We start from the raw sequence: 25,679 nt of genomic DNA, 5'->3' as shown, positions 1-25,679 counted from the left end.
TGAAGCTTGTTGTCCCCCTGTGACCGCTGGGAGAGAACAGCCCCGATGCCCACGTCTGAGGCATCCACCTCTACCACAAACTGCTGACGGAAATCCGGGAGAGTGAGGACAGCTGCCGAGGTGAAGCTCTCCCTCAGCCTCTGGAAAGCCTGATCCGCCTGGGGAGACCACTGGAACTTGACATGAGAGGAGGTGAGGGCATGCAGCGGAGCGGCAACAGTGCTAAAGTTCCTGATAAACCATTTGTAAATATTAGCAAAACCTAGAAAACGCTGAACTAATTTGCAACTGGTAGGCGTGGGCCACTCAGCAACCGCACTGACCTTGGCAGGATCCATTTGGATGTTGTCCTCCGAGATTATGAAGATTAGATTAGATTAGATTCAACTTTATTGTCATTGTGCAGAGTACAAGTACAGAGACAACGAAATGCAGTTAGCGTCTAACCAGAAGTGCAAAAAAGCAGAAAAGTGCAGTGTGAACAATATATACAGGTAGTGCAGTATAGTATAAGTAGTGCAGTATATGAATTAGCAGTAGCATTATAAGCAGAATAAATAGGATGCAGTATGAACAGTGTAGCAGCGTAAGAGCTGTATAGGCAATACAGTCTAGCAGTATGTATGTATTAACAGTAACATTAGGGTAATAGCAGAATAAATATGGAATACAGTATAAACAGGTATGTACAGATATGTGCAGTGTATTAACAGTAGTATTAAAGAAAATATAGGGATATGTGCATTATGAACAGTATAGACAGATATGTACAGAACAGAAGAGCAGTGGTATGGAGTAGGAGCAGTTTGTACAAGTGTGGATGCAGTATGTACAGAAACCCAGGACAGCAACAGTGGAGGCATGAAACTCACATTTCTCCGCTTTCACGAAGAACTGGTTGTCCGTAACCTCTCCAGTGGACCAGTTTATGTGGGGGTTATGCTCAGAGAGCCAGGGAAAACCCAGGATGAGAGGCTGTGAAGGGGAGTTGAAAAGATTGAGAAGCTCAAGAATTCAGTGTGGTTATTGGCAATGATTAACTGAACAGGTTGAGTGCGGTGAGTGACTCTGCACAACAAGCGACCATCTAAAGCTTTGGCCTCTAATGGTTTAGGCAGGGGAACAACATTTAGTCCAAGTCTCTTGGCTAGCCTCCAATCAATATAACTCCCATCTGCTCCAGAGTCCACAAACACAGAATGATTGAGAGTCTGGGATGGAGTAATTATGGGCCTGGCTCCCAACTGCATGGACTCTTCCGAAGCAGGGGGGGCGCTGGTGAGTAGGGGGCGCTGGTGAGTCGGTCGCCAGAACGAGCCGTTGGGGAGGACGCCACGAAGAAGAGCGATCAGCATAGGGCTGCCCCCTCAGAGTGGGCAGAGTAACAGCAGCCCTGGATCTCTCTCTCTCGGAGACGGTTGTCAATCCTTATGGCCAAAGCGAAAAAGGGAATCCAGGTCAAGAGGAAGCTCTAGAGGAGCCAACTGGTCCTTGATGGGGTCAGAAAGCCTATAGAGAAAAGCGGGAGTTCCAGCCGCTGTCTGCTGCCAGGGTGCGGAACTCAATGGCGTAGTCGGAAACCCGCCTCTTGCCCTGATGCAGGCCCATGAGTGCTCTTGCTGCCTCTCGAACGGGGGTTGTGTGATCGAAAATCTTGCGGAGAGTGTCAGTGAAAACCTCCAGGGAACTGCAGACTGGAGAATCCCTGGCCCACTCGGCCGTAGCCCAGGCTTCAGCTCTGCCGGTAACGTGGGTGATGACGTAGGCCACCATGGCACGTTCTGTCTGGAATGAAGACACCTATAGCTCGAAATTCAGCCCACACTGAACCAGGAATGCCCGACAGTTACCAGAGTCCCCGGAAAACCGCTCAGGTCTGGAGAGACAAGGAGCCGGTGCTGGCGATGTGAGCATGGAAGCAGGAGCTGGAGCAGGAACATGAGCGGAGCCAGGAGCTGGATCACGGGTCGGAACTGGCGCCGGGACAGGAGGAGAAGTGACGAGAGTCTCGAGGTATGCCATCAGCTACTGGATCTGGTAAGCCAGCTGGCAAACCTGGCCGCCGATGGAAGCCTGGAAGCCCTCGTGTCGCTCTGACAGCCCACTCACCCCCAGGCAGATTGAGGTGAGTTGCTCGTCATGGCAAAGAATTAATCTCTCCTGGGTTTGAAGCACAGCACTCACAAAGTCTGAGTCGGCTGAGTCCATAGTTTGGCCAGTTCGTACTGTAATGGCAGGAGTACTCAGGCAAAGGACTCAAACGCACGACTCTGAGACAAAAATTTAAATCCGATAGAATAGTCTTTACTTTAAGAAAGGTTCGGTACACAGGTAGGCAGTCAATGGGTAGGCAGATAATCCAGGAAGGGGGTAGGCAAAGCAGGGTTTGGTACACAGGTAGGCAGTTCAAAAAGGCAAGCAGATAATCTGAAAAGGGGTAGGCAAAAAGACAAATTCAAAAACACACTCAGAGATCAAAAAACAGGAATACTTATCGCGAGGAAAAATCACTGGAACACTTGACACAAGGTACAAAGATGAACTGGCACAGAGACTGTTATGGTTCCCCCTCCCAACCGACCCTCTGGCACCACCTCGAGGCCGCGGCGGTCATCACTGGAGCGTCTCCCCAGTCAACAGCGCACCTGGACCCAATTGCCAATCAGCACACCTGCGACCCATCCCCAATCTACACCCTACATACAGTGGGGGAAATAATTATTTGATCCCCTGCTGATTTTGTTAGTTTGCCCGATTACAAAGAAATGAGCGGTCTATAATTTTTATGGTACTTTTATTTTAACAAATAGACACAGAATATCAACAAAAAAAGTCCAGAAAAACATATTATATAAAGTTATAAATTAATTTGCATTTGATCGAAGGAAATAAGTATTTGATCCCCAAGCAAAACATGACTTAGTACTTGGTGGAGAAACCCTTGTTGGCAAGCACAGAAGTCAGACGTTTCTTGTAGTTGGTCACCAGGTTCCCACACATCTCAGGAGGGATTTTGGTCCACTCCTCTTTACAGATCCTCTCCAAATCCTGAAGGTTTCAAGGCTTTTGCTTGGCAACTCGAAGCTTCAGCTCCCTCCACAAATTTTTTGTATAGGATTAAGGTCTGGAGACTAGCTAGGCCACTCCATGACCTTAGTGTGCTTCTTCTTAAGCCACTCCTTTGTTGCCTTGGCCGTATGTTTTGGGTCATTGTCATGCTGGAAGACCCATCCACGACCCATCCTCAGTGCTTTGGCTGAGGGAAGGAGGTTCTCGTCCAAGATCTTACGGTACATGGCCCCGTCCATTGGCCCCTCAATGCAGTGAAGTCGTCCTGTACCCTTAGCAGAGAAACAACCCCAAAGCATAATGTTTCCACCTCCGTGTTTGACGGTGGGGATGGTGTTCTTGGGATTGTAGCATTCAGCATTTATCTCCCTCCAAACACGAAGAGTCGAATTTATGCCAAAGAGTTCAATTTTGGTCTCATCTGACCACATCACCTTCTCCCAAGCCTTCTCTGAATCATTTAAGTATTCATTGGCAAACTTCAGATGGGCCTGTACATGTGCCTTCTTGAGCAGGGGGACCTTGCGGGCACTGCAGGATTTCAATCCGTTACGGTGTAGTGTGTTACCAATGGTTTTCTCGGTGACTGTGGTCCCAGCTGCCTTGAGATCATTACCAAGCTCCTCCCGTGTAGTTCTGGCTGATCCCTCACCCTTCTCATGATCATCCTTACCCCACGAGGCGAGATCTTGCATGGAGCTCCAGGCCAAGGGCGATTGATGGTTATTTTGTATTTCTTCCATTTTCTAATAATTGCACCAACAGTTGTCTCCTTCTCACCAAGCTTCTTGCTGATGGTCTTGTAGCCCATTCTAGCCTTGTGCAGGTCTACAACTCTTACCCTAATGTCCTTTGAATGTTCTTTGGTCTTGCCCATGGTGGTAGAGAGGTTGGAATGGAAGAGATTGATTCTATTGACGGGTGTCTTTTATACCCATAACAAGCAGAGATTAGGAGTACTTTCTTAAAGTGACAGGAGTAATCTGTGTGCCTCAGGGGCATATAACCGGTCTGTATGAGCCAGAATTCTTGCTGGTTTGTAGGGGATCAAATACTTTTTTCCTTCGATCAAATGCAAATGAATTTATAACTTTATATAATGTGTTTTTTCTGGACTTCTTTGTTGATATTCTGTCTCTATTTGTTAAAATAAAAGTACCATACAAATTATAGACCGCTCATTTCTTTGTAATCGGGCAAACTAACAAAATCAGCAGGGGATCACATAATTATTTCCCCCACTGTAAACCCTGCCTGACCTTGACTCCAGTGCCAGGTCGTACTGTGTCCCACAGTAACCCTTCGAGCTTCACCTACGTTCCAGCCCAGACTATTCTCCTCCGAGTTCCCAGTGTTTGTTTGTGTTTTCACCGTGTGTCATTGTGTCCCCCTCAGATTCCTCGTCCTCCCTGGTGTTCCCCCCTCGCCGACCCCTTCCACGGACCTAGCCCCATTCCCTGTCTCTGACCTCCCTGCCTGCTGAAACTCCGCTCGTCTGACTACCCGCCTGCCTGCCGAACCTCCGCTCGTCTGACTACCTGCCTGCCTGCCGAACCCCTGCTCGTCTGACTACCCGCCTGCCTGCCGAACCCCCTGCTCGTCCGACTACCCGCCTGCCTGCCGAACCCTGGACCGACCCACGACCACTCTATCGGATTACCCCCTCCTTCTCTCCCCTACCCCTTTCCCTTATTATTATTATTAAATACGCCTTCGGGCTAATTATACCCCTGAGCGCCGTCTTTTGGTTCCGCCGACGTTCATAGTGTAACAGAGACAGGGGAACACACAGACTAAATACACAGGGAAGGATGATGAGGAACAGGTGAAGCCAATCAGGGCGGGGTAGACAATCACACAGGCGGGAAACACACAAGGGCAGGTGGTGAAGTGTCTGAAACGAGACACAAGGTGAGGAACACAAAAATAAACAGGAAACTGTCACGCCTGAGGTTGCTGTCTGGTGACTCTGGTGCCCTCCTCTGGCGGTACGGGGCCAGTGCCCCCCCAATCTATCAGTATTAGTTTCACCTGTGTATTCTGTCTCCTGTTTGTTATATATAGCCTGTGTGTTCCCCATGTCTTTGTCGGAGATTCTCCCTGTGTCCGTGAGTACCCTGTCTGCTCCATGATTCCAGTTGTTTACCCCATTGCTCTAGTTCGAGTCTGGTATTTCTTTAGTTCTAGTTATTCCACTTGTTAAGTGTGTACTTTTGTTAAACGGAGCTTGGTTTTCTCCACCTTTATTTTACCCTTTTTCCCCAGTGTTTGTTTTGTGTGCCGTGACCAGTTATCCTATTAAAACCCTCCTTGATTTGACTTTACGCTGTCCGTCTGAGTATCTCTCCGCACTTGGGTCCTCTGCACTATCACTTGCTAACAGGAAACAATAAACATGAACTAAGGAGCAGGGCGAGACGTTACACAGGGGAGAGAGAGCCTGGCACAGGCTAGGTGGAAGTGGAGGTGTGACATGTTCTACATATTATTCAGAACAAAGTTCTCTGACTTTTTCCGTGTTGAAACAATGTACACTGTTATAGTTTTGCAGATTATCCATTGGACAGTTGTGTTGTGACATCAAACAACATCTCTTATGTCGTTGCCTTGAGGTTGTTGATCATCTTTGCCACGCCAGATGTGGATGAACTATGTCATCATTTTGAGCCACTAGAGTGGGATGAAATTGCTTCGAGAGGTGTTGATCGAGCCCTTACCCTAACCCTAACCCTATCATCTGATCCTAGTTCAGCCCAGAGCGTGTGCGTGTGTGTTAGCAGGTTGGTTAGCAGGTGTGCTGCAGCCCCTATGAGGAAAGGAGACTCCTGGCTGTCCTTATCAGCCTCTCTCATCCTGCCATGATGGCTGCTGTGAGGTGGAAGGCCTGGCTCCTCCCTTTGTGGCGCTACACTAGCTCATGCACCCCTCCCCGCACCCTACCCCTAGGGGAAACTGACACACCAGGGGCTTCAGCACACCTGCTAACCCCTCAGCAACACACACTCACGCACGCACGCACGCACGCATGCAGGGAACTAGTCTAAAGAACTTGTACTGATGTCCAATGCAAACTGTTTGGAGAAATGTTACATTTACAAATATACAACAGTGTTATTTGTCTAAAGTACGTTAACCATCTATACATCAGTCATCATAAGCAAACATGTATGCTCGGACCAGCTGCCATCACAATGCTAGAAGAAGGAAGGATTTCAACAAAAAATTATTTTTTTAATTATTAGGAACAGTAGAGGAACTGTATAGAGGGGGTGAAGAGGTATTTAAGATTCATAATGTCAATGTGGATTCATAATGTTTCATTATTCAGAAATCCTGCTGATTGCATGATGCTTGAAATTATATGATGTCAAAATGATTTCTACCTCGGTCTCTGTTCCTTATCCCCCTATACTTTAGATATTTCTCACATCTGGGAAATCAATCACCAGTTCGACCAATGATATGACAGGCTTACCACGGGAGGCTGATGGAGGTAGAAATCGGAGGACGGGCTCATTGTAATACATGGAATGGAATAAGGAATGGTATCAAACGTGTGAGCATCACCAGGGAAGACACCCAGCGTCTGGTGGAGTCAATGGGTCGCAGACTTCAGGCAGTTATTGCATGCAAAGGATTGTTGACCAAATACTAAACATGAGTGCTTAATTTGGACATTTGATGAATCTGTCCCATCACTTTTGGGTACCCTGAAACAGTGCATTGAAACCAATATGTACACAAATACCATCAACTAAAAGCTGAGAATCTTTACTTTAACCTCATAGTCATTGTTTGATTACACAAATGTTTGCATTACTTACGCAGGGCACTGTATACAGTTGAAGTCGGAAGTTTACATACACCTTAGCCAAATACATTTAAACTCAGTTTTTCACAATTCCTGACATTTAATCCAAGTAAACATTCCCTGTCTTAGGTCAGTTAGGACCACTTCTTTATTTTAAGAATGTGAAATGTCAGAATAATAGTAGAGAGAAATATTTATTTCAGCTTTTATTTCTTTCATCACATTCCCAGTGGGTCAGAAGTTTACATACACTTAGTTAGTATTTGGTAGCATTGCCTTTAAATTGTTTAACTTGGGTCAAGCGTTTTGGGTAGCCTTCCATAAACTTCCCACAACAAGTTGGTGGAATTTTGGCCCATTCCTCCTGACAGAACTTGTGTAACTGAGTCAGGTTTGTAGGCCTCCTTGCTCGCACACGCTTTTTCAGTTCTGCCCACAAACTTTCTATAGGATTGAGGTCAGGGCTTTGTGACCTCAATCTTGACTTTGTTGTCCTTAAGCCATTTTGCCACAACTATGGAAGTATGCTTGGGGTCATTGTCCATTTGGAAGACCCATTTGCGACCAAGCTTTAAGTTCTTGACTGATGTCTTGAGATGTTGCTTCAATATATCCAGATCATTTTCCTTCCTCATGATGCCATCTATTTTGTGAAGTGCACCAGTCCATTCTGCAGCAAAGCACCCCCACAACATGATGCTGCCACCCCCGAGCTTCACGGTTGGGATGGTGTTCTTTGGCTTGCAAGCCTCCCCCTTTTTCCTCCAAACATAACGATGGTCACTATGGCCAAACAGTTAATTTTTGTTTCATCAAACCAGAGGACATTTCTCCAAAAAAGTAAGATCTTTGTCCCAATGTGTAGTAGCAAACCGTAGTCTGGCTTTTTTATGGCGGTTTTGGAGAAGTGGCTTCTTCCTTGCTGAGCGGCCTTTCAGGTTATGTCGATATAGGACTCGTTTTACTGTGGATATAGATACTTTTGTACCTGTTTCCTCCAGCATCTTCACAAGGTCCTTTGCTGTTGTTCTGGGATTGATTTGCACTTTTCGCGCTAAAGTACGTTCATCTCTAGGAGACAGAATGCGTCTCCTTCCTGAGCGGTATGATGGCTGTGTGGTCCCATGGTGTTTATACTTTCGTACAATTGTTTGTACAGATGAACATGGTACTTTCAGGCATTTGGAAATTGCTCCCAAGGATGAACCAGACTTGTGGATGTCCACAATTGCTTTTCTGAGGTCTTGGTTGATTTCTTTTGATTTTCCCATGATGTGAAGCAAAGAGGCACTGAGTTTGAAGGTAGGCCTTAAAATACATCCACAGGTACACCTCCAATTGACTCAAATGATGTCAATTAGCCTATCTGAAGCTTCTAAAGCCATGACATCATTTTCTGGAATTGTTTAAAGGCACAGTCAACTTAGTGTAGGTAAACTTCTGACCCACTGGAATTATGATATAGTGAATTATAAGTGAAATAATTTGTCTGTAAACAATTGTTGGAAAAATTACTTGTGTCATGCACAAAGTAGATGTCCTAACCGACTTGCCGAAACATATAGTTTGTGAACATGAAATCTGTGGAGTGGTTAAAAAAATGTGTTTTAATACCTTCAACCTAAGTGTATGTAAACTTCCGACTTCAACTGTATGTAGTCATATACGATTTGTATTTATGGAATGCCTTTTTTACAACATAATAATCAAACAATGTCCCTGAAAGTGAAATGCTTTTCAGCGCTGGTTATAATTGTCTTTTTATGACATCAAAGCATAGCATTTGTGGTGAACATCCCTCCAATCCTGAAGGTGTATGCTGACTCCTGACTGATACCTGTAGTGAAGGTCTGCCTGACAGGTTTGAGGGAAGGGGGAAAACCCAGGCCTATCCTCTGCCCTAAAGGGAGGTTGTCGTGCTGATATCTGTCAAATCTTTCACCTCTACAATTGTTGTTTTTATTTTGGCACCTGTGTCTGGTTCAGTGGAAGTGAGGCCATACAGAAGAGGATTCACAAAAATCACAAAGATCTAGTTTCGTGTTAGGATTGCGATGCACTCAGACAGGTTCAGACTGATCTCGGTGTTCACGTACTAGGAAGGGTTCTGCGAAAGAGAGAAACACAGCATCAACATTAGCCAGGGTAATGGAATAGCTGTAAGCAATAGTCCTGCTCAGGCTTGTCCTCCTGCTATCTCTCTGGGAATGCTAGAGTTGCCCTCAAACAACACCAGTCGTCAGAGAGGCCATGTTCAAACTGGGACTTGTTGGCTGCTAACTATGACATACTGTATATCATTGGAGTCAATTCAGTTTCAACTCAGATAATTAATGGGAAGGAATTAGAAGTCAATGCATGAAGTCTGCATCTGAATAAAAAATATATATATATTCAGTACATCCTCAGAATCGACTCAATGTGAACCATAAGAATAATTTATTTGTTCAATAAGTGACCATATAGACCAAATTGAGTATTATTCTTGGTGTTGATGAGGACAATGGTAGATTTTTTAGTGTTTCACAATTTAATTGTGTAATCACAATTTATGATTTACTGCACTTTAATCTCATAAATGCAAACTTACCATATGTATCTCTCTTTCTCCACTACCAGCCATGGCTGCGATTGTGTTACCTAATCAATGCTTGAATGAATGATCTAATTTATTTGGCAAAAAATGTAAACGCCTCATGGTTTGGAAAAGTGTGCTATGCAGCTTGTGTAGTATCAAACCTTGTTTTTTTTTTTTTACTTTGATTGCTGCTTTTATGGTATAGTTATTAACCATTTCTATTTTATCTTTTATTTTATGCACTTTGAGATTATTCTTGTTTAAAAAAAAAAAAGCTTTATAAATGTAATAAATTATTATTATTGTGAAATAAAGGGTGATATCAATCTATGGTGGGTGGTGTTTTCCTTTAACTGAACATACAGTCACATTATCAGAGCAGGCCCTCCTCACACAAGTAAAGACTTGGTCGGAGAAAAAACAGCTATGCAATCCTATAAGTGACTTTGTGCCAAGTCAGCAAATATCCCAACCCAAAGACAAATAGGCATAAGCCGTGAATGAGCTTGAATAGCAAATCACATCTTAAGCCATGAAACATGATGTTTGCTAAGTAGTCGGTGTCCAGACACCAACTCCTATGACATACTAGTGACAACACTGGGTGAAGCACATACAGATCTAGAGGCAGGTGAACAGGTGTATTTGATAGTGATACTTTTTAAACAATTCAGACTTTTAATTGAGATTCAGCCCTGAATTTAGTTTATACCCAGAATAATGTAACCAATGCAATCATCTCAAAAGTTCCAACCTTACCAAGCACAGTGTGCCAAGCAAACAAAATTGAGTGCACCAAAAGTAAAACTATTTAAACTCAGATCTAGTAATGAGCTTCAACTTTCACAATCGACTTTCTCTCCATAATCTTTGAAGAGTGGCCTTGAGGAATTTTACTCATATTTATAATCACTGATGGGGCATATTTGCGCAACATGACACACATTCCTCAAATCACTTTGTTAAACCACAAAACTTTTAATTCTCCTTATTCAGAAAGACAGTGTTGTTGCAGTTGGCTGGAATAACAGAAGGAGTAATTACTGTCAGATGCTCTTGCTTCAGGGTATAACAGTTCAGTTAAGTTGTTCCTCAGACCATCACTCATAACCTCAACCTCTGTGTGTACAGTATAGGTTTGTTCTAATAAAGTTTGTAGTTAAACGTTATCGCTATCTCAAAGGGAACCTAATTATGTTTTGTATACTCCTGTACTGTCATGTTGTGTTTTTATCAGTTTTGCTAGAGTATGTGTTTGACCCTCACCAATCCAGCTTTAAGGCTAGGCACTCTACTGAGACTGCTCTCCTTGCTGTCATGGAGGCCCTCCAGTCTGCTCGAGCTTCCTCCCACTCCTCTGTTCTCATTCTTCTGGACCTGTCTGCTGCATTCGACACAGTAAACCACCTGATCCTTCTCGCCACCCTCTCAGAACTGGGCATCTCTGGCTCTGCACTCTCCTGGTTTGCATTCTACCTGGCCGATCGCTCTTACCAGGTGACGTGGAGAGGATCGCTGTCCTCTCCACGTGTCCTCACCACTGGGGTCCCCCATCCTAGGGCCCTTACTGCTCTCCCTCTATACCATCTCTTGGCTCAGTAATTTCCTCACATGGTTTCTCCTACCACTGCTACGCAGATGACACTCAACTTGTTCTCTCTTTCCCACCTCTGACTCACAGGTGGCAACACATGTCTCGATGCGTGTCTTGTAGACATTTCTGCTTGGATGTCAGCCGACCACCTCAAGCTCAACCTTAACAAGACTGAGCTGCTCTTCCTCCCTGGGAATACCTGCCCTCTCCAAGACTTCTCCATCACATTAGAGAACTGTGACCTCCTCCCAGACAGCCAAGAATCTTGGGGTGATCCTTGACAACCACTTATCCTATGCTGCGAACATCACAGCAACAGCATGCTTCTGTAGATTCTTCCTCTACAACATCAGACGGATACGTCCATTCCTCAGGAGAGAAGCAGAACAACACTTGTGATCTTGTGACGACTGCAACGCACTCGTAGCCGAGCTCCCCGCCTCTGCCATCATACCTCTGCAGCTCATCCAAAATGCTGCCATCCGTCTGGTGTTCAATCTCTCAGAATTCTCCCATGTCACCCCCCTCCTTCGCACCCTTCACTGGCTCCCGGTAGCAGCTTGCATCAGATTCAAGACCTTGGTGCTCGCCTACCTCCCTACAGCCCCTTCCTACTTGCAAGCAATTGCCAGCCCCCAAACCCCTGCCCGATCATTCCGCTCTTCCACCTCGGCTGGCTGCCTGGCACCGCCACATCTACGTGGATGCAGCAGTCGTGCTATTCGGTCACAGCTTTTCACTGTCTTGGCGCACCGCTGGTGGAATGAGCTTCCTACTACTGTCAAGACTGCAGAGTCACTACCTATCTTCCGCCGTAGACTGAAGACCCATCTCTTCAGGTTACATCTTGACTGTCCCTCCTAAAGACCTCTTCATTCCCACTACCCCCCTGTACAGTTTATCTACTGTAAATAAAAATAAAAAATAAAAAAAGTAATTCTTCCTTCTTCTCGCATTGTGACTGCCAATGGCCCCTGGTCCTAGCATAGATTTGTTTTCTTATGATGACTGATGTATAGATGATTCACCTACTTAGACAAATGTACTTGTTGTAAGTCGCTTTGGATAAAGGCGTCTGCTAAATGTCTAAAATGTAAAATGTAAATGTAAATGAATTCCCTTTTCTCACAGTCGATGTCTGTGAATGTATTTGTTGATACACTCACCGGCCACTTTATTAGGTACACCTGTTCAACTGCGTGTTAACGGAAATATCTAATCAGCCAATCACATGGCAGCAACTCAATGCATTTAGGCATGTAGACATGGTCAAGACGACCTGCTGAAGTTCAAACCGAGCATCAGAATGGGGAAGAAACGTGATTTAAGTGACTTTGAACGTGGCATGGTTGTTGGTGCCAGACGGGCTGGTCTGAGTATTTCAGAAACTGCTGATCTACTGGGATTTTCATGCACAACCATCTCTACGACCCTGTGCCCAGAGCCCAGAGCTCTGTTCTCCCTTGGGGGTGTGCACGTGTGTTGTCTCGGAGGGGGGGTGTGCAGTGCGTGTGTGTTGTCTTGGGGGAAGGGGGGGTGCAAAAATTACCACATTCCAACAATTGATGTGAATTGATTGCATGGCCAATAAACAGTCTTTGTCTTTGTTTGTCTTTGTCTCCAGGGTTTACAGAAAATGGTCCGAAAAAGAGAAAATATCCAGTGAGCGGCAGTTCTCTGGGCGAAAATGCCTTGTTGATGCCAGAAGTCAGAGGAGAACGGCCAGACTGATTGAGATGATAGAAAGGCAACAGTAACTCAAATAACCACTTGTTACAACTGAGGTATGCAGAAGACCATCTCTGAACGCACAACACGTCGAACCTTGAAGCAGATGGGCTACAGCAGCAGAAGACCACACCGGGTGCCACTCCTGTCAGCTAAGAACAGGAAACTGAGGCTACAATTCGCACGGGCTCACCAAAATTGGACAATAGAAGATTGGAAAACGTTGCCTGGTCTGATGAGTCTCGATTTCTGCTGCGACATTCAGATGGTAAGGTCAGAATTTGGCGTAAACAACATGAAAACATGGATCCATCCTGCCTTGTATCAACGGTTCAGGCTGGTGGTGGTGGTGTAATGGTGTGGGGGATATTTTCTTGGCACACTTTGGGCCCCTTAGTACCAATTGAGCATCGTTTAAACGCCATAGCCTACCTGAGTATTGTTGCTGACCATGTCCATCCCTTTATGACCACAGTGTACCCATCTTCTGATGGCTACTTCCAGCAGGATAACGCGCCATGTCACAAAGCTCACACCATCTCAAACTGTTTTTTTGAACATGAGTTCACTGTACTCCAATGGCCTCCACAGTCACCAGATCTCAATCCAATAGAGCACCTTTGGGATGTGGTGGAACGGGAGATTCGCATCATGGATGTCCAGCCGACAAATCTGCAGCAACTGCGTGATGCTATCATGTCAATATGGACCAAAATCTCTGAGGAATGTTTCCAGCACCTTGTTGAATCTATGCCACAAAGAATTAAGGCAGTTCTGAAGGCAAAAGGGGGTCCAACCCGGTACTAGCAAGGTGTACCTAATAAAGTGGCCGGTGACTGTACATGTTTACTGTATGATCTGCCTACCTACTGCCTACTGCCTAGAAATGTATGTTATCATTCATGTTGTCCTGCACCTGTGTATGGATATGTGTATTTTTCTGTCTTTTTCTTCATGAGGAGCAACAGCTGTACTCTGTACTCTTCCCTCCTTAGGACGAGACACACGAGACACACGACACAACCACACGACACTGAAAATGTCAGGGAGGCTATACACCTACTGCTCTCTCCTCATTTGAAATTACTGGAAAAACATTCCCTCTTTAAACTTGCTTGCTTGACCTTATGTTTATCTTTTATTTTGGGCAAAATTCTCAACAGTTTTGTGTTCTGATGCCCTTTTAGTTTTCCCCCTCTTTTTTGTTATTTTTTACTGCCTTATTGTAAAGTGTTGAATATCCTGAAAAGTGCTATACAAATAACATTTCGGATTATTATCAAATACTAGTCATCTCTTTTGAAAAATGTACTGTACCTCTGCCACCATCAGTAAATACAGTGCTCTTCAAGTTTTGGAAAGAGGAAGCATTTGAAATCAAACAATTATGATGAGGTGAAAGTAGAGATTCTGAGCTTTAATTCAGTGCTTTCTTTTTTCAGATTGGTTTCACCATTTAGAAATAACAACCCTTTTTATACATAGTCCCCCTATTTCAGGGCACCAAAAGTATTGGAAAATTGGCTTGACAGGTGTTTCTGATGAGTCAGGAAGAATGCTCACTATAGTTAAGAAAAAACACAAAACAACCAGGAACACGCTCCAGGGGGTAGGCCTGAATGTGTCAGAGACTCCCATCCGCAGAATACGTCACCAGCCGAACTACAGAAGCTTCACGAATGGTCAGGTTACAGTTTGCTAAAAAGTAGCTAAAAAGCCTGCAGATGTCTGGAAAAAGGTCTTGTGGACAGATAAGACGAATATTATCATCAACCAGAGTGATTGCAAGAGGAAAGTTTGGAGAAAAAAGGATCTGCCCATGATTTACAGCATACCACCTAATCTGTGAAACATGGTGGAGGGGGTACTATGGTTTGGTCATGTATAGCTGCCACAAGAACTGGCTAATTTGTCTTAATTGATGATGTTACTGCTGACAGCAACAGGAGAATGTATTCTGAAGTGTACAGAAACATCTTGTCTGCTCGAGTACAAACAAATACCTCTAAATTCATTGGATGGTGCTTCATCATACAGTAAGACAATGACAGAATGCAGGCGCAGATGGAGAACAACGACACCAGGAGCCTATGGCAAGGACTATGGTCTATTACCGGAACACACCCCCCTCAACCGGAAGTGCAGATGCCTCCCTTGCCGAAGACTTGAACTCTTTTTATGCACGGTTTGAGGCTGGCAACACCACTGCTAGCGCGCCGGCTAACAACAACAACGTCAGAGTGCTGGTTAGCGCGGCTGTTGGGAGTTCACACGCTGGGGCAGAGCAAGCACTCTCCGTGACGGAACACGACGTGAGGAGGGCTCTGCTGAAGGTGAATACAAGGAAAGCTGCTGGCCCGGATGGCATACCTGGGAGAGTACTGAAGACCTGTGCTAACCAGCTAGCTCCTGTGTTCACTACCATATTCAACCTATCACTGGCTAATTCTGTAGTACCCACCTGTTTTAAAAGATCCTCCATCGTCCCTGTGCCCAAGATCACCTCCCCAGCCTGCTTGAATGATTAAGGACTACATCTGCTCCTCCCTCCCTCCAACCTTAGACCCGCTGCAGTTCGCATACAGACCAAATAGATCCACGGATGATGCAGTCTCCCAGGTCCTCCACACCACTCTCTCTCACCTTGACAGGCAGAAGGGGGGCTATGTGAGAATGCTGTTTATAGATTACAGCTCAGTGTTCAATACCATAGTCCCCACCAGACTGGCTGATAAATTGATTGGATTAGGACTGAACACTCCCCTGTGTGCCTGGATCCTGGACTTCCTGACGGCCAGGCCACAGGTGGTCAGGGTGGGTAGACACACCTCCAGCATACTCATCCTGAGCACAGGGTCCCCCCAGGGCTGCGTCCTTAGCCCCCTCCTCTACTCCCTGTACACCCACAACTGTGTGGCTAAGTCCAGCGACAACTCCATCATTAAGTTTGCGGACGACACAGTTGTGGTGGGGCTGATCTCAGGTAACAATGAGGAAGCCTACCTGGACGAGGTGGCGGACCTGTCACTCTGGTGTCAGGAGAATAGCCTCATCCTGAATGTCTCCAAGACAAAAGAGCTGATTGTGGACTTCAGGAGAGCACATCATCCAAGGACCTACACGCCGCTGGACATCGGTGGGACTGCTGTGGACAGGGTGAGCAGTTTTAAATATCTGGGAGTCCACATCACAGAAGACCTGACCTGGACTACCTACATCAGTACACTGGTGGGAAAGGCAAGGCAACGCCTGTTCCATCTCAGGCAGCTGAGGAAATTTAAAGTCTCCCGGAGGATCCTTCAGTCCTTCTACTCTGGAGCTGTGGAGAGCATCCTGGCTGGTAACATCACCGTCTGGTACGGTAACAGCACGGCCAGGACAGGCGAGCTCTGCAAAGGATGGTACGCCTGGCAGAAAAGACCATGGGAGCTCCAACCCCCCCTCTCCATGTCCTGTACACCAGGAGGTGTAGGACCAGAGCCTACAGGATAATGAAGGACCCTCACCACCCGAAAAACGGACTGTTTCAGCTGCTGCGGTCAGGCAAACGCCTTTGCTGTCATGCAGCAAGAACAGAGAGGCTAAGACTGAGTTTCTTCCCCCATGCCATCAGGGTCATCAACGATGACCCCACCAGTGCCCCCCTCAAGACACTCACACACTCACTGACATCATAGCACATACGCACACACATAATTATCCATTGCAGACTCATCTTTCACTGTAATTAACTGTACTGTTAACCTGTCATTGCCATTGTATATAGCCATTCCATTGTGTACATTGCTTCACCGCTGTTTATACTGCTGTTTATATTCTATTTATTTTTTATTTTTTATTATTTTTATTTTATTTTACTTTATTTTAAAACTTATTGTTGCACTACTCTGTGGCACTGTCACTTTTGCATTTCACTGTATACTTGTATGCACGTGACAAATAAAGAATCTTGAATTCAATAGTAACTAGAGAGTTTTTCAAGCCCTTGACTGGCCAAGTCAGTCTTCAGATTTAAATCCAATTGAACATGCATTTAATTTCTTGATGATAAGATTTTAGGCAAAAATACCTCAAAACAAACAAGAACTGAAGGCCTGGCAGAACATCACCAGAGAATATACCCAGAGTCTGGTGGGGTCAATGGGTCGCAGACTTCAGGCAGTTATTTGGATTGTCAGTTGTTATTTCTAAGGATTGTCAACCAAATACGAAACATGAGTACTTTATTTGGACATTATGGCATTTTTTCCAATACTTTTGGAGCCCTGAAATAGGGGGAGTATGTTTAAAAAATGTTGTACTTTCTAAATCAAGGTTCAAGGTTTCTTTATTATCCCCTAGGGGAAATTAGTTTTGCAGCCAGGGTTCACAAAGACAGAATACAAAAAGGAAAGAATCTCTACTTTGACCCCATAGTAATTGTTTGATTTCAAATCCAAACTGTTGGAGTATAGAGCTAAAAGAAGACAAAATGCTTCCAATACTTATGGAGGGTACTGTAACTGATTTCACAATAAAGGCTCCAAGCTACTCTGTCTGGTGCTGCCATGCAGTCTTCCCTGTGGGTGAGTGGTTGTCTTGGCAGGTGAACGTGCAGGCTGATCTGGCTGAATCAGGTTTTAAAGGGTCTAGGAGGGGTTTTCCACACACAACAGTTCACCAGGCACTTGGCATGAGGGTGGCGAGACTTTGGAACACAGAACACACCTTCTGGAACTTTGAAACACCCAGTGGTTTGTTTGGTTTCAACATTGCATTTCACCTGAGCGTGTGCTTGCTCTATTGTACATCCGGGACAGAAGGAACCCTACGCATCAATGATCTTGAGGCCAAATTGATGTTTTCATTTTCAGAATTATCTAAAATGGGAAGTTTGGTTTGCAGGCAGAATGAAAATACTACATACAAAACAAAGCATATGAGATCCTATTTTTGTATAGAATCTCCTATCTTATGGATTACCTCTTTATTTGATAAAGGGTCAAAATGAAAGATAAGGGTCTGAAAGATAAGGGTGACAATGAAACATTTTGAGCCATACTCACACAGATGAGTAAGAACAAAAAAAGACCTCACAGGAGTGGTACAACATACACTCACCAAACACTTTATTAGGAACACCTGTACACCTTCTCATGGTGGAGGTGGTGTAATGATGTGGGGAATGTTTTCTTGGCACACTTTGGGCCCGTTAATACCAATCAATCATTGCTTGAATGCCACAGCCTATTTGAGTATTTTTGCTGACCATGTGCATCCCTTCATGGCCACAATTTACCCAATGCCACAAAGAATTGAGACTGCTTTGAGAGCAAAGGGAGGCCCTACCCAGTATTAGTATAGTGTTCCTAATAAAGTGTTCGGTGAGTGTATGCAAAACAGCAGACATCATAAATTCCATGAGTTCTTATCTCAAGACCCAAGTTAGCGGTATACCTGGGTATAAGGAGCTTGGGCAGGCACACATCGTAACAAGGTGTCGTCCTCGGGCACAACCAACAAACAATGAATGTTGACGGTTACCCTTCATTACCCCCCCCATCACATAACACCATGTGACATGACATGTCAGGCAGCTATATAAACATACAGTCATGAGAAAAAATTAGGACACCCTATGAAAACCTTTGTCTTCTTCAACATATTCAAACATATGGACATTTGATATTCATTTGAACAATATTGAAAAATTGAGGTAATATAACTAAACAAATACAACTGAAACAAATTATTTAAAAAATGATTGGTAAAATGTAATTAATAGAAATGCAATCTTCTTGTGAGGAAAAAGTTAGGACACCCCCACATTTAGTTCCACTTAAAATGCCTAAAATTATAATAAAGAGCACCACATCAGGTGCAAATGATTAGAACATCGTTACAGAGGATTTTGGAGGAGCCTGTCCTATTTAAGCCTCAGATATTTAGTTTGGTTTGCTCTTGATTGTTGAAGTGAGTTGCATCACCATGGCGAGATCAAAAGAGCTCTCTGAGGCCTTCAGAAGAAAAATTGTAGATGCATATGAGTCTGGGAAGGGATATAAAAAGATCTCCAAACTATTCGAAATTGGCCATTCCACTGTCCGGAAAATAATTTACAAGTGGAGAACATTTAAAACCACCACCAACATGGCCAGGTCAGGCCGCCCAAGCAAGTTCAGCCTAAGAGCTGACCGAAAGATGCTTAAAGAAGTCTCCAACAATCCCAGAATGTCATCACGAGACCTACAGGTATCTCTTGCCACAATTGATGTCAAAGTACATGCATCCACCATAAGAAAGAGACTGAACAAGTTTGCATTACATGGGAGGTGTGCAAGGAGGAAACCCCTGCTGTCAAAAAAAAACATCAGGGCAAGACTAAAGTTTGCCAGAGAACACCTAGAGAAAGACCAGAACTTCTGGAACAATGTGCTTTGGACAGATGAATCCAAAGTTGAACTATTTGGGCACAGTAAGAGTAGACATGTTTGGCGCAAAACCAAGACATACCAACTGTGAAGCATGGGGGTGGAAATGTCATGGTTTGGGGCTGCTTTTCTGCAGCAGGGCCTGGTCAGCTCACCATCATAGAATCCACTATGAATTTTGTATTGTATCAGAGGGTGCTTGAGGAAAATGTGAGACCATCTGTTCGAAAGTTGAAGCTGAAGCAGATGTGGACCATGCAACATGACAATGACCCAAAACATTCCAGTAAATCTACCAAGGAATGACTCAAGAAAAATAAATTGAGAGTTCTGGAATGGCCAAGTCAAAGCCCGGATCTTAATCTTATTGAGATGCTGTGGATTGATTTGAAACTGGCTGTGCATGCAAGACACCCCTCGAACATCACACAGCTGAAAGAATTCTGCAAGGAGGAGTGGGAAAAACTTTCTCCCAATTGATGTCAGAGACCTGTAGACAGTTATAAGAAACGTCTAATTGAGGTTATTTCAGCCAAGGGGGGCAATACTAGCTATTAGGGCATAGGGTGTCCTAACTTTTTCCTCAGTAGGAATTGGCATTATTGTTAATTTTTCGTTAAATAAATGATTACAAAGTTACATTTTCATAGTTTTTTGTTCAATTACATCCCCTTTATCTATAGACATTGTTAGAAAGAAGATAACATATTGATATGTCCATATTTTTAAGAGAATAACTTAATATTTTGGGGGGTGTCCTAACTTTTTCTCATGACTGTACCTCTCCATTGTAGGAGGAGATTCTTGATTGTTGCAAGCGAGTACCATGGTTGTTAGATATTTGCCCCTAGACACCAGACAGGGTCTGTTAGGGGGGATTTTCCCAATAAATGGTAACGTTTTTTTGGGGAGGGTAAACTGATCCTAGATCTGTCCTTGGGGCAACTTCAACAGCCGAGCAAGGTGATCATGCAAAACCTCTACATTAAGGTGTAGGGTGAGACGTTGTTGTTGTGAAGGGTTTTGTTGTGTTGTTTACATGTTTACCGAAATTAATAGGAATGAAGCATTGCAGACAGATTAGAAAAGATTAGTGCTGTTGAAAGTTAGAAGTCCCTACAGTCATTCCTCAGGCTGAGGGTGAAGCCCTTCATGGCACCATGGCTCCCTTCAGTCAGAATGTGGACCCTGCAGGCTGAAATTGACTCTAGATGCCAGGCCATGGTCAAATACATACAGTAGATGTCAAATATGTTTAAATACCTCAGCTGCGCTTTACTTATTTTGCTTGTTACAAAGAAACCAATGCAATAGTCCCAAAAGTGCAAACTCCAAGCTAATTCTAGCTCACTTTAAAAATGTTACCCAAAATACAGGTATTTCACATAAGCATTTGATATCGTTCTGCTAGACCAGCAGTTCCCAAATTAGATGTCCCCTGAGAAAATCAAGCTAACCTCTATGATCTGATAAAAAAAAAAAGGCACAAACATTTTTATTTTGTATGAAGACAAACATTGTCTGTCTCTTTAAAAAAATTAAATAAACTTGATTGCCTGTGTATTGCACCTGTAGCCTTTACTGCAGTGTTTTCATATCCAACCAATTAGAGCATATTTGAGGCGATTAGAATACACTTCGACATCATTGTTATGTGTTGGCATAGCCTGCAATCAAGTTGTTGGGGTCACAGGAAATTATTGATGTCAATTTAGAGTCACAAACGAAACGTTGACAAAAACGTTTGGGAACCCATTTGCTAGACACTGGTCTCGGGTCAGTTTTGTTCAGATGTTCTCCCTAATAGTTAAGGTAAATACTTGGGGGAGGATAAGCTGGTGCTAGATCTGTGCCTAGACACAACTTCACCCCAGAGCCAGAAGTTAATACCAGGGGGCTTAATCATGATAACGACCTTCGTAGGTGTTGACTGCTTTCACTTTAGGGGCTATAAAGAGTGGGATTTGGGGGAATGGAGGAAGGTGGTGGTGGTGGTGTTAGGAAAGAGACCAGAGTTGATAATGATAAGTATTTGTATTGATAATAATTTGTCGTTGATTGATTGATTGCTGAATCAAATGTGTTCATGTGTGGCCTATATTACAAAAGAAAAATGTTAGATTTGGGTCAAGGAGTAACCAATACTGAATTATGGTAATTAATTACTGAGAAATGATGGAGAATCGTCTTTCTAGACCTATACACTTCTGAAAGTAAATGCATAACTTTATATCCCATTGTCTAAATGCATCCAAATTGAGGGAAAGTGATAGTGAGTTGAAAAAGGCATGGATATGCAATTTATTTATTTATTTTATTGTACAAAATGAATGCATCATAAGAAAGATAATACAATAATCTTGTATAAACGTTAGGGACGGACACCTTAGAACCCATACATACATTATCATCCAAGTCCCATTCGACTAGCACTCTTTCACAGTCATATCAAAAGCAGTAAAACGCGAAGACAGCAAACAGTAAACCGTGAATTGTATTTACATTGACAGCTAACACTTTTATGGATTTCATAGGTAACACATATCGGAACTCAGATCTCGTCTGAAGTAGCTGCTCTCCACAGGCGAGGCGTAAGCACAGTCTGTTGGGCCATAAAGTGCGTAATCTGGAGTGATGCTCTCCTGCAGACCAGACCAATGAGAGAGGCAGTAGCAGTGCTGAAGGTTACAGTGTTGATAGTGGTAGTGCCCTAACCCTAACCCGTACCTCGAGTCCATCCTCGTCGGAGAGTTGTAACAGGAGGATGAGGAAGAGTAAGACTCTTGTGGGGAAAAACTGCTGTAGTCTAACGGACTGGCCAAATTCAGAGAGTCCGATGGAGAGGTGGGAGTCTGAAAAACAATAAATTAGAGATGCAGCCCTCATTAAAACCGTAGTAACAGAACTAACTGGCCCATTTCCATACCTAAGATCTCTACCAACAACATTGACTTGGTCATACGTTTTCACTGACAGAACATGCAGACATGCAGACTTTGCAAAATAGTTAAATTGTGCATCATATATCCTACCATGCCATGGTTGTGGTAGTCTACTTTCGGGGAGTGGTGTCCATGAGACCAAGGCTGTGCAGATGCAGAGGGTGGGGGAGGCAGAATGCTGTTGTAACCTTCATTCAGTATCATCATGCTGCTAACCGGGTGTTGATAAGCGAAGGCACTCTCCATCTGCATGTTGCATGAATGTTCTGGGTAGGACCGCTGCTGAAAACTGATGTCCGGATTCGCCTCTCCAGTGAAAGCGTCGAAGTAATGAGCTATTTAGAATGAATGAGAGAGGATGATGATGGTGCATACACATAAGAAGACATTTAAATAAGTAAAGACTTGTGAGTGATGTCACTGGACCATCAGCCAACTGCTAAAACTAATTTGAATGCACGTTTATAAAAAGGAGACATTACACTGCACTTTAGGAATGTGGGTGTCAATTGTTGAAAAGAAATATAGGCTAATCCAAGTATTCTGTCTGCTAACCCTGACCCTAACCCAATACATGTAAGTGTCAACCTACAGTTTTTGACTATAATCTAATGCAATGCAATTTTTGCATATTTGAATAATAGGATCGATATTGTGCCATGTAATTTGCAGGAATGTATAGCTGTTTGTGCAGATTAACATATTTACTAGCTAGTTTCTATGATCGAACTTCTTATATGGTTTGTTTTGATGGCTGTAACACCCACATTTACATGTTTGCTATTCCTGGACCATACTGGACAGCATTGTTTTGTTCAAACACCAGTTTTCGTTTATGGTTTGTTTTGTTTAGCGTACCAATCAGACAATTGCACGTTCTCTCCATAGGGTGGTGGTGGTTCAAAAGACACATTTTGGGATCAAGATTATCAGGGAATGGAACATAAAGAGCCAATTTGTCACAAACTTACCTGGCAAAGTGGAGATACAAACGTCCTGACTATGGTTGGCCAAATTCTGGGATTTCTGTTAATTTGGGAAAGAAAAAGATAGAGAAACAAATAAATCATCTTTAATATGTCACCAGCTTTATTTACTTGGTTACATTTTAGGTTGCTCTTGTTCATCTTAGAAATAGTTTTGATTATTTGCAAATAAATATTTTCCACTACTTTGTAAACCCATTGTAAAATATTGATGGAGTGTTTTATTTTGTATTCCATGTGTGTGTGTGGTGGGGGTTTATTATCGACCCAAATACAAGATTGAAGTGTGATAAGGGGAGTAGCTACCCAGCGTCATGTTTTCCAATAATACCTAACCAACAAGGCAATTTGTTTTCATTTGTTACAGCTATCTACATATAAATGTATTTCATAGGCAATCAACAATCGTTTGGTAAGTGGTTGGAGAGTTATTCATTGCAATATAGCCTAGGCAATAGGCCTTCATGGACTGTACAAGACCAGCGCTGAGAAATTATATGGACGTGTCTATAATTGTACGTGTGTGTGTGTGTGTGTGAGAGAGAGAGAGAACAGCAGGAGCCTTACCGTTTTAACAGTTTTAATCCTCTCTGCCTGGAGAGCTCTCCGTTGTTGCAGTAACTCTTTAACCGTGGTCTTCACTCGCACACCCTGGTAGACCTTTGGCTTATCTGCCGTAGAAAGAACAAAGAAACAAGTTGTCGTTGGTGCACATTGTAAACACCACTGAAAGGACCAGACAATGGTACTCTCCCTCACCCCAAGCTGCAGAATTACATGGCACCTCTTGCCTTTCTTTAGGCTATATGTTCTCAGTCAGATCAGTCAGGCCTATTTCGATTTCGAATATGTTTATATATCTTGAGCAAAAGATAACGGGAATGTTAAGGGCCAACGGGTTTTATTTGTGATATTCAAAAAATACAAAAGTATGACTATGGGTGACATTATTTACATTTGGATTTAGGAAATCTGTTTGTTTTATTGTTAAAAGAATCAAGCTATGGTCATGAAACATGAGTAAATGAATGCCTGTGCATCGCTCAAATGTTACCCAAGTCATTGGTGTATCCAAGTTGGCCCTGCGTAAAGGCTCTGTGGGTCTAAACTATCCCTGTTCCCCCGAGAGTAGCGTATTCGAATTACACAAGACATAGTCCACACTACAGGCATGCCGCCCCACCTAACTCCCGGACAAGGGAAAGCTGTGCTAAAATACTATTGTAAGTGTAACTTTTCATACAATTATATTATATTATTATGTTTACATTCGATGGACTACATGAAATATAGTCTAAAGATTGCGATCTATGAAACGCCGTGTGACAATAGCCAATTTCATAATTAGGCAAAATTATAGGTAAGCGAAATGCCGCGCTTATAGCGACAACAAAGAAACGCAAAGGACGCCACAGATGTGACTTGAATAAGGTGAAAATGGAAGACATCCCTTGAGAAATTCGTCAAATTTTGAAGTAAGTCACTTCTATATGCGCTGTCGGTATGTGCTACATACAAATAAATAGCTTGAATGCTTCTCTTTATAGACAAATTCATATTAATAGAAGCCCCTATTCACACCATTACGCGAAGCCATATAAGAAGGTTATTCTTAGCCATCAAGGCTTGATTGCGTTTGAAATAGTTGGCTATTTAATAAACACGTTACAGAATATCCCTGGTAATACTCGGACCCACCCCTAACAAACGTTCATATCCGACTGAGATGACTGGGTAGTTTGCATAGTTTGGAGACATTATCAGATAAACGGAACATTATTATTTTGTGAGTCTGATTAAAACGTAGGGCATTTCTTCGATATAGCCTAATATAAATGAAATCGGGTATAAAGTTATTTTCAAAATTATTAAGAAGTCAGTAACGACGCCACACAATGGTAGGAGTCGTTAAGGCACGCAGGCGGTAAAGGTGATTTGATTTTGAAGTGCAGCTGCCTCGTTTGCTTGGTTGTCAAACCCATGCTGCTAAATATTCATATACTGAAATGTCAGATCATGATCTTAAATGTGGCAAATAGTAAAGCTACGGAAAAAACACATTCCCCTGATCACTGCTTAAAATCGTCAATTTTGCATATTGCAGTGCAATTATAATGACTGCGATTACAGTTGAATTGACTGAGAATATTTCATATACATTTTTGGAACAAGATCATCTTCACATCCATAACGTGGTACAACAGTGATGAACAATCGTTATTTCGATTAAATACGTTGAAAACTATTTAGAAAAGCTAGGTCTGATTTCCTGGAAAAATATTGTAATTGCAAATAGGCTAGCATCATCTAGGTAATAGGCATGGCATAAGTCATGGTTCCTTGTTGAATAGTATATGTTATTACTCTTTCGAAAACGCATGAGTAACATTCATTATATCTAAAAATGGTTTGATCAGAATCTGAACTCCCAAGGTGAAGCTGTTGTGCAATGTCAATTCTCTCCAATTGTTTTGTTCTAACTTTTCTACATTTCTATTTCTCAGGAGGAACGAGAGAAAACCATGATCCGAAAAAAATATGACGATAAACTCACCAGACAT

General features: G+C 43.3%; 1 protein-coding gene across 1 annotated transcript; it reads right to left on the bottom strand.

The window, feature by feature from the left end:
• Positions 1–1,870: 1,870 nt before the first annotated feature.
• Positions 1,871–25,679, bottom strand: LOC310823981 (POU class 2 homeobox associating factor 3-like; the record flags this gene model as incomplete). The annotated part of the gene is made up of 6 exons (XM_083696900.1): positions 1,871–1,925; positions 21,918–22,042; positions 22,223–22,467; positions 23,104–23,158; positions 23,686–23,789; positions 25,673–25,679. 6 exons carry the CDS (start codon positions 25,677–25,679, stop codon positions 1,871–1,873), a joined length of 591 nt encoding a protein of 196 aa, XP_083553026.1.

Source organism: Argentina silus, assembly GCF_951799395.1.
Source record: "Argentina silus genome assembly, chromosome: Y".
Taxonomy (NCBI): Eukaryota; Metazoa; Chordata; class Actinopteri; order Argentiniformes; family Argentinidae; genus Argentina; species Argentina silus.
The sequence above is the reverse complement of the archived record's forward strand: the minus strand, read 5'-3'. Positions and strand labels throughout refer to the sequence as shown.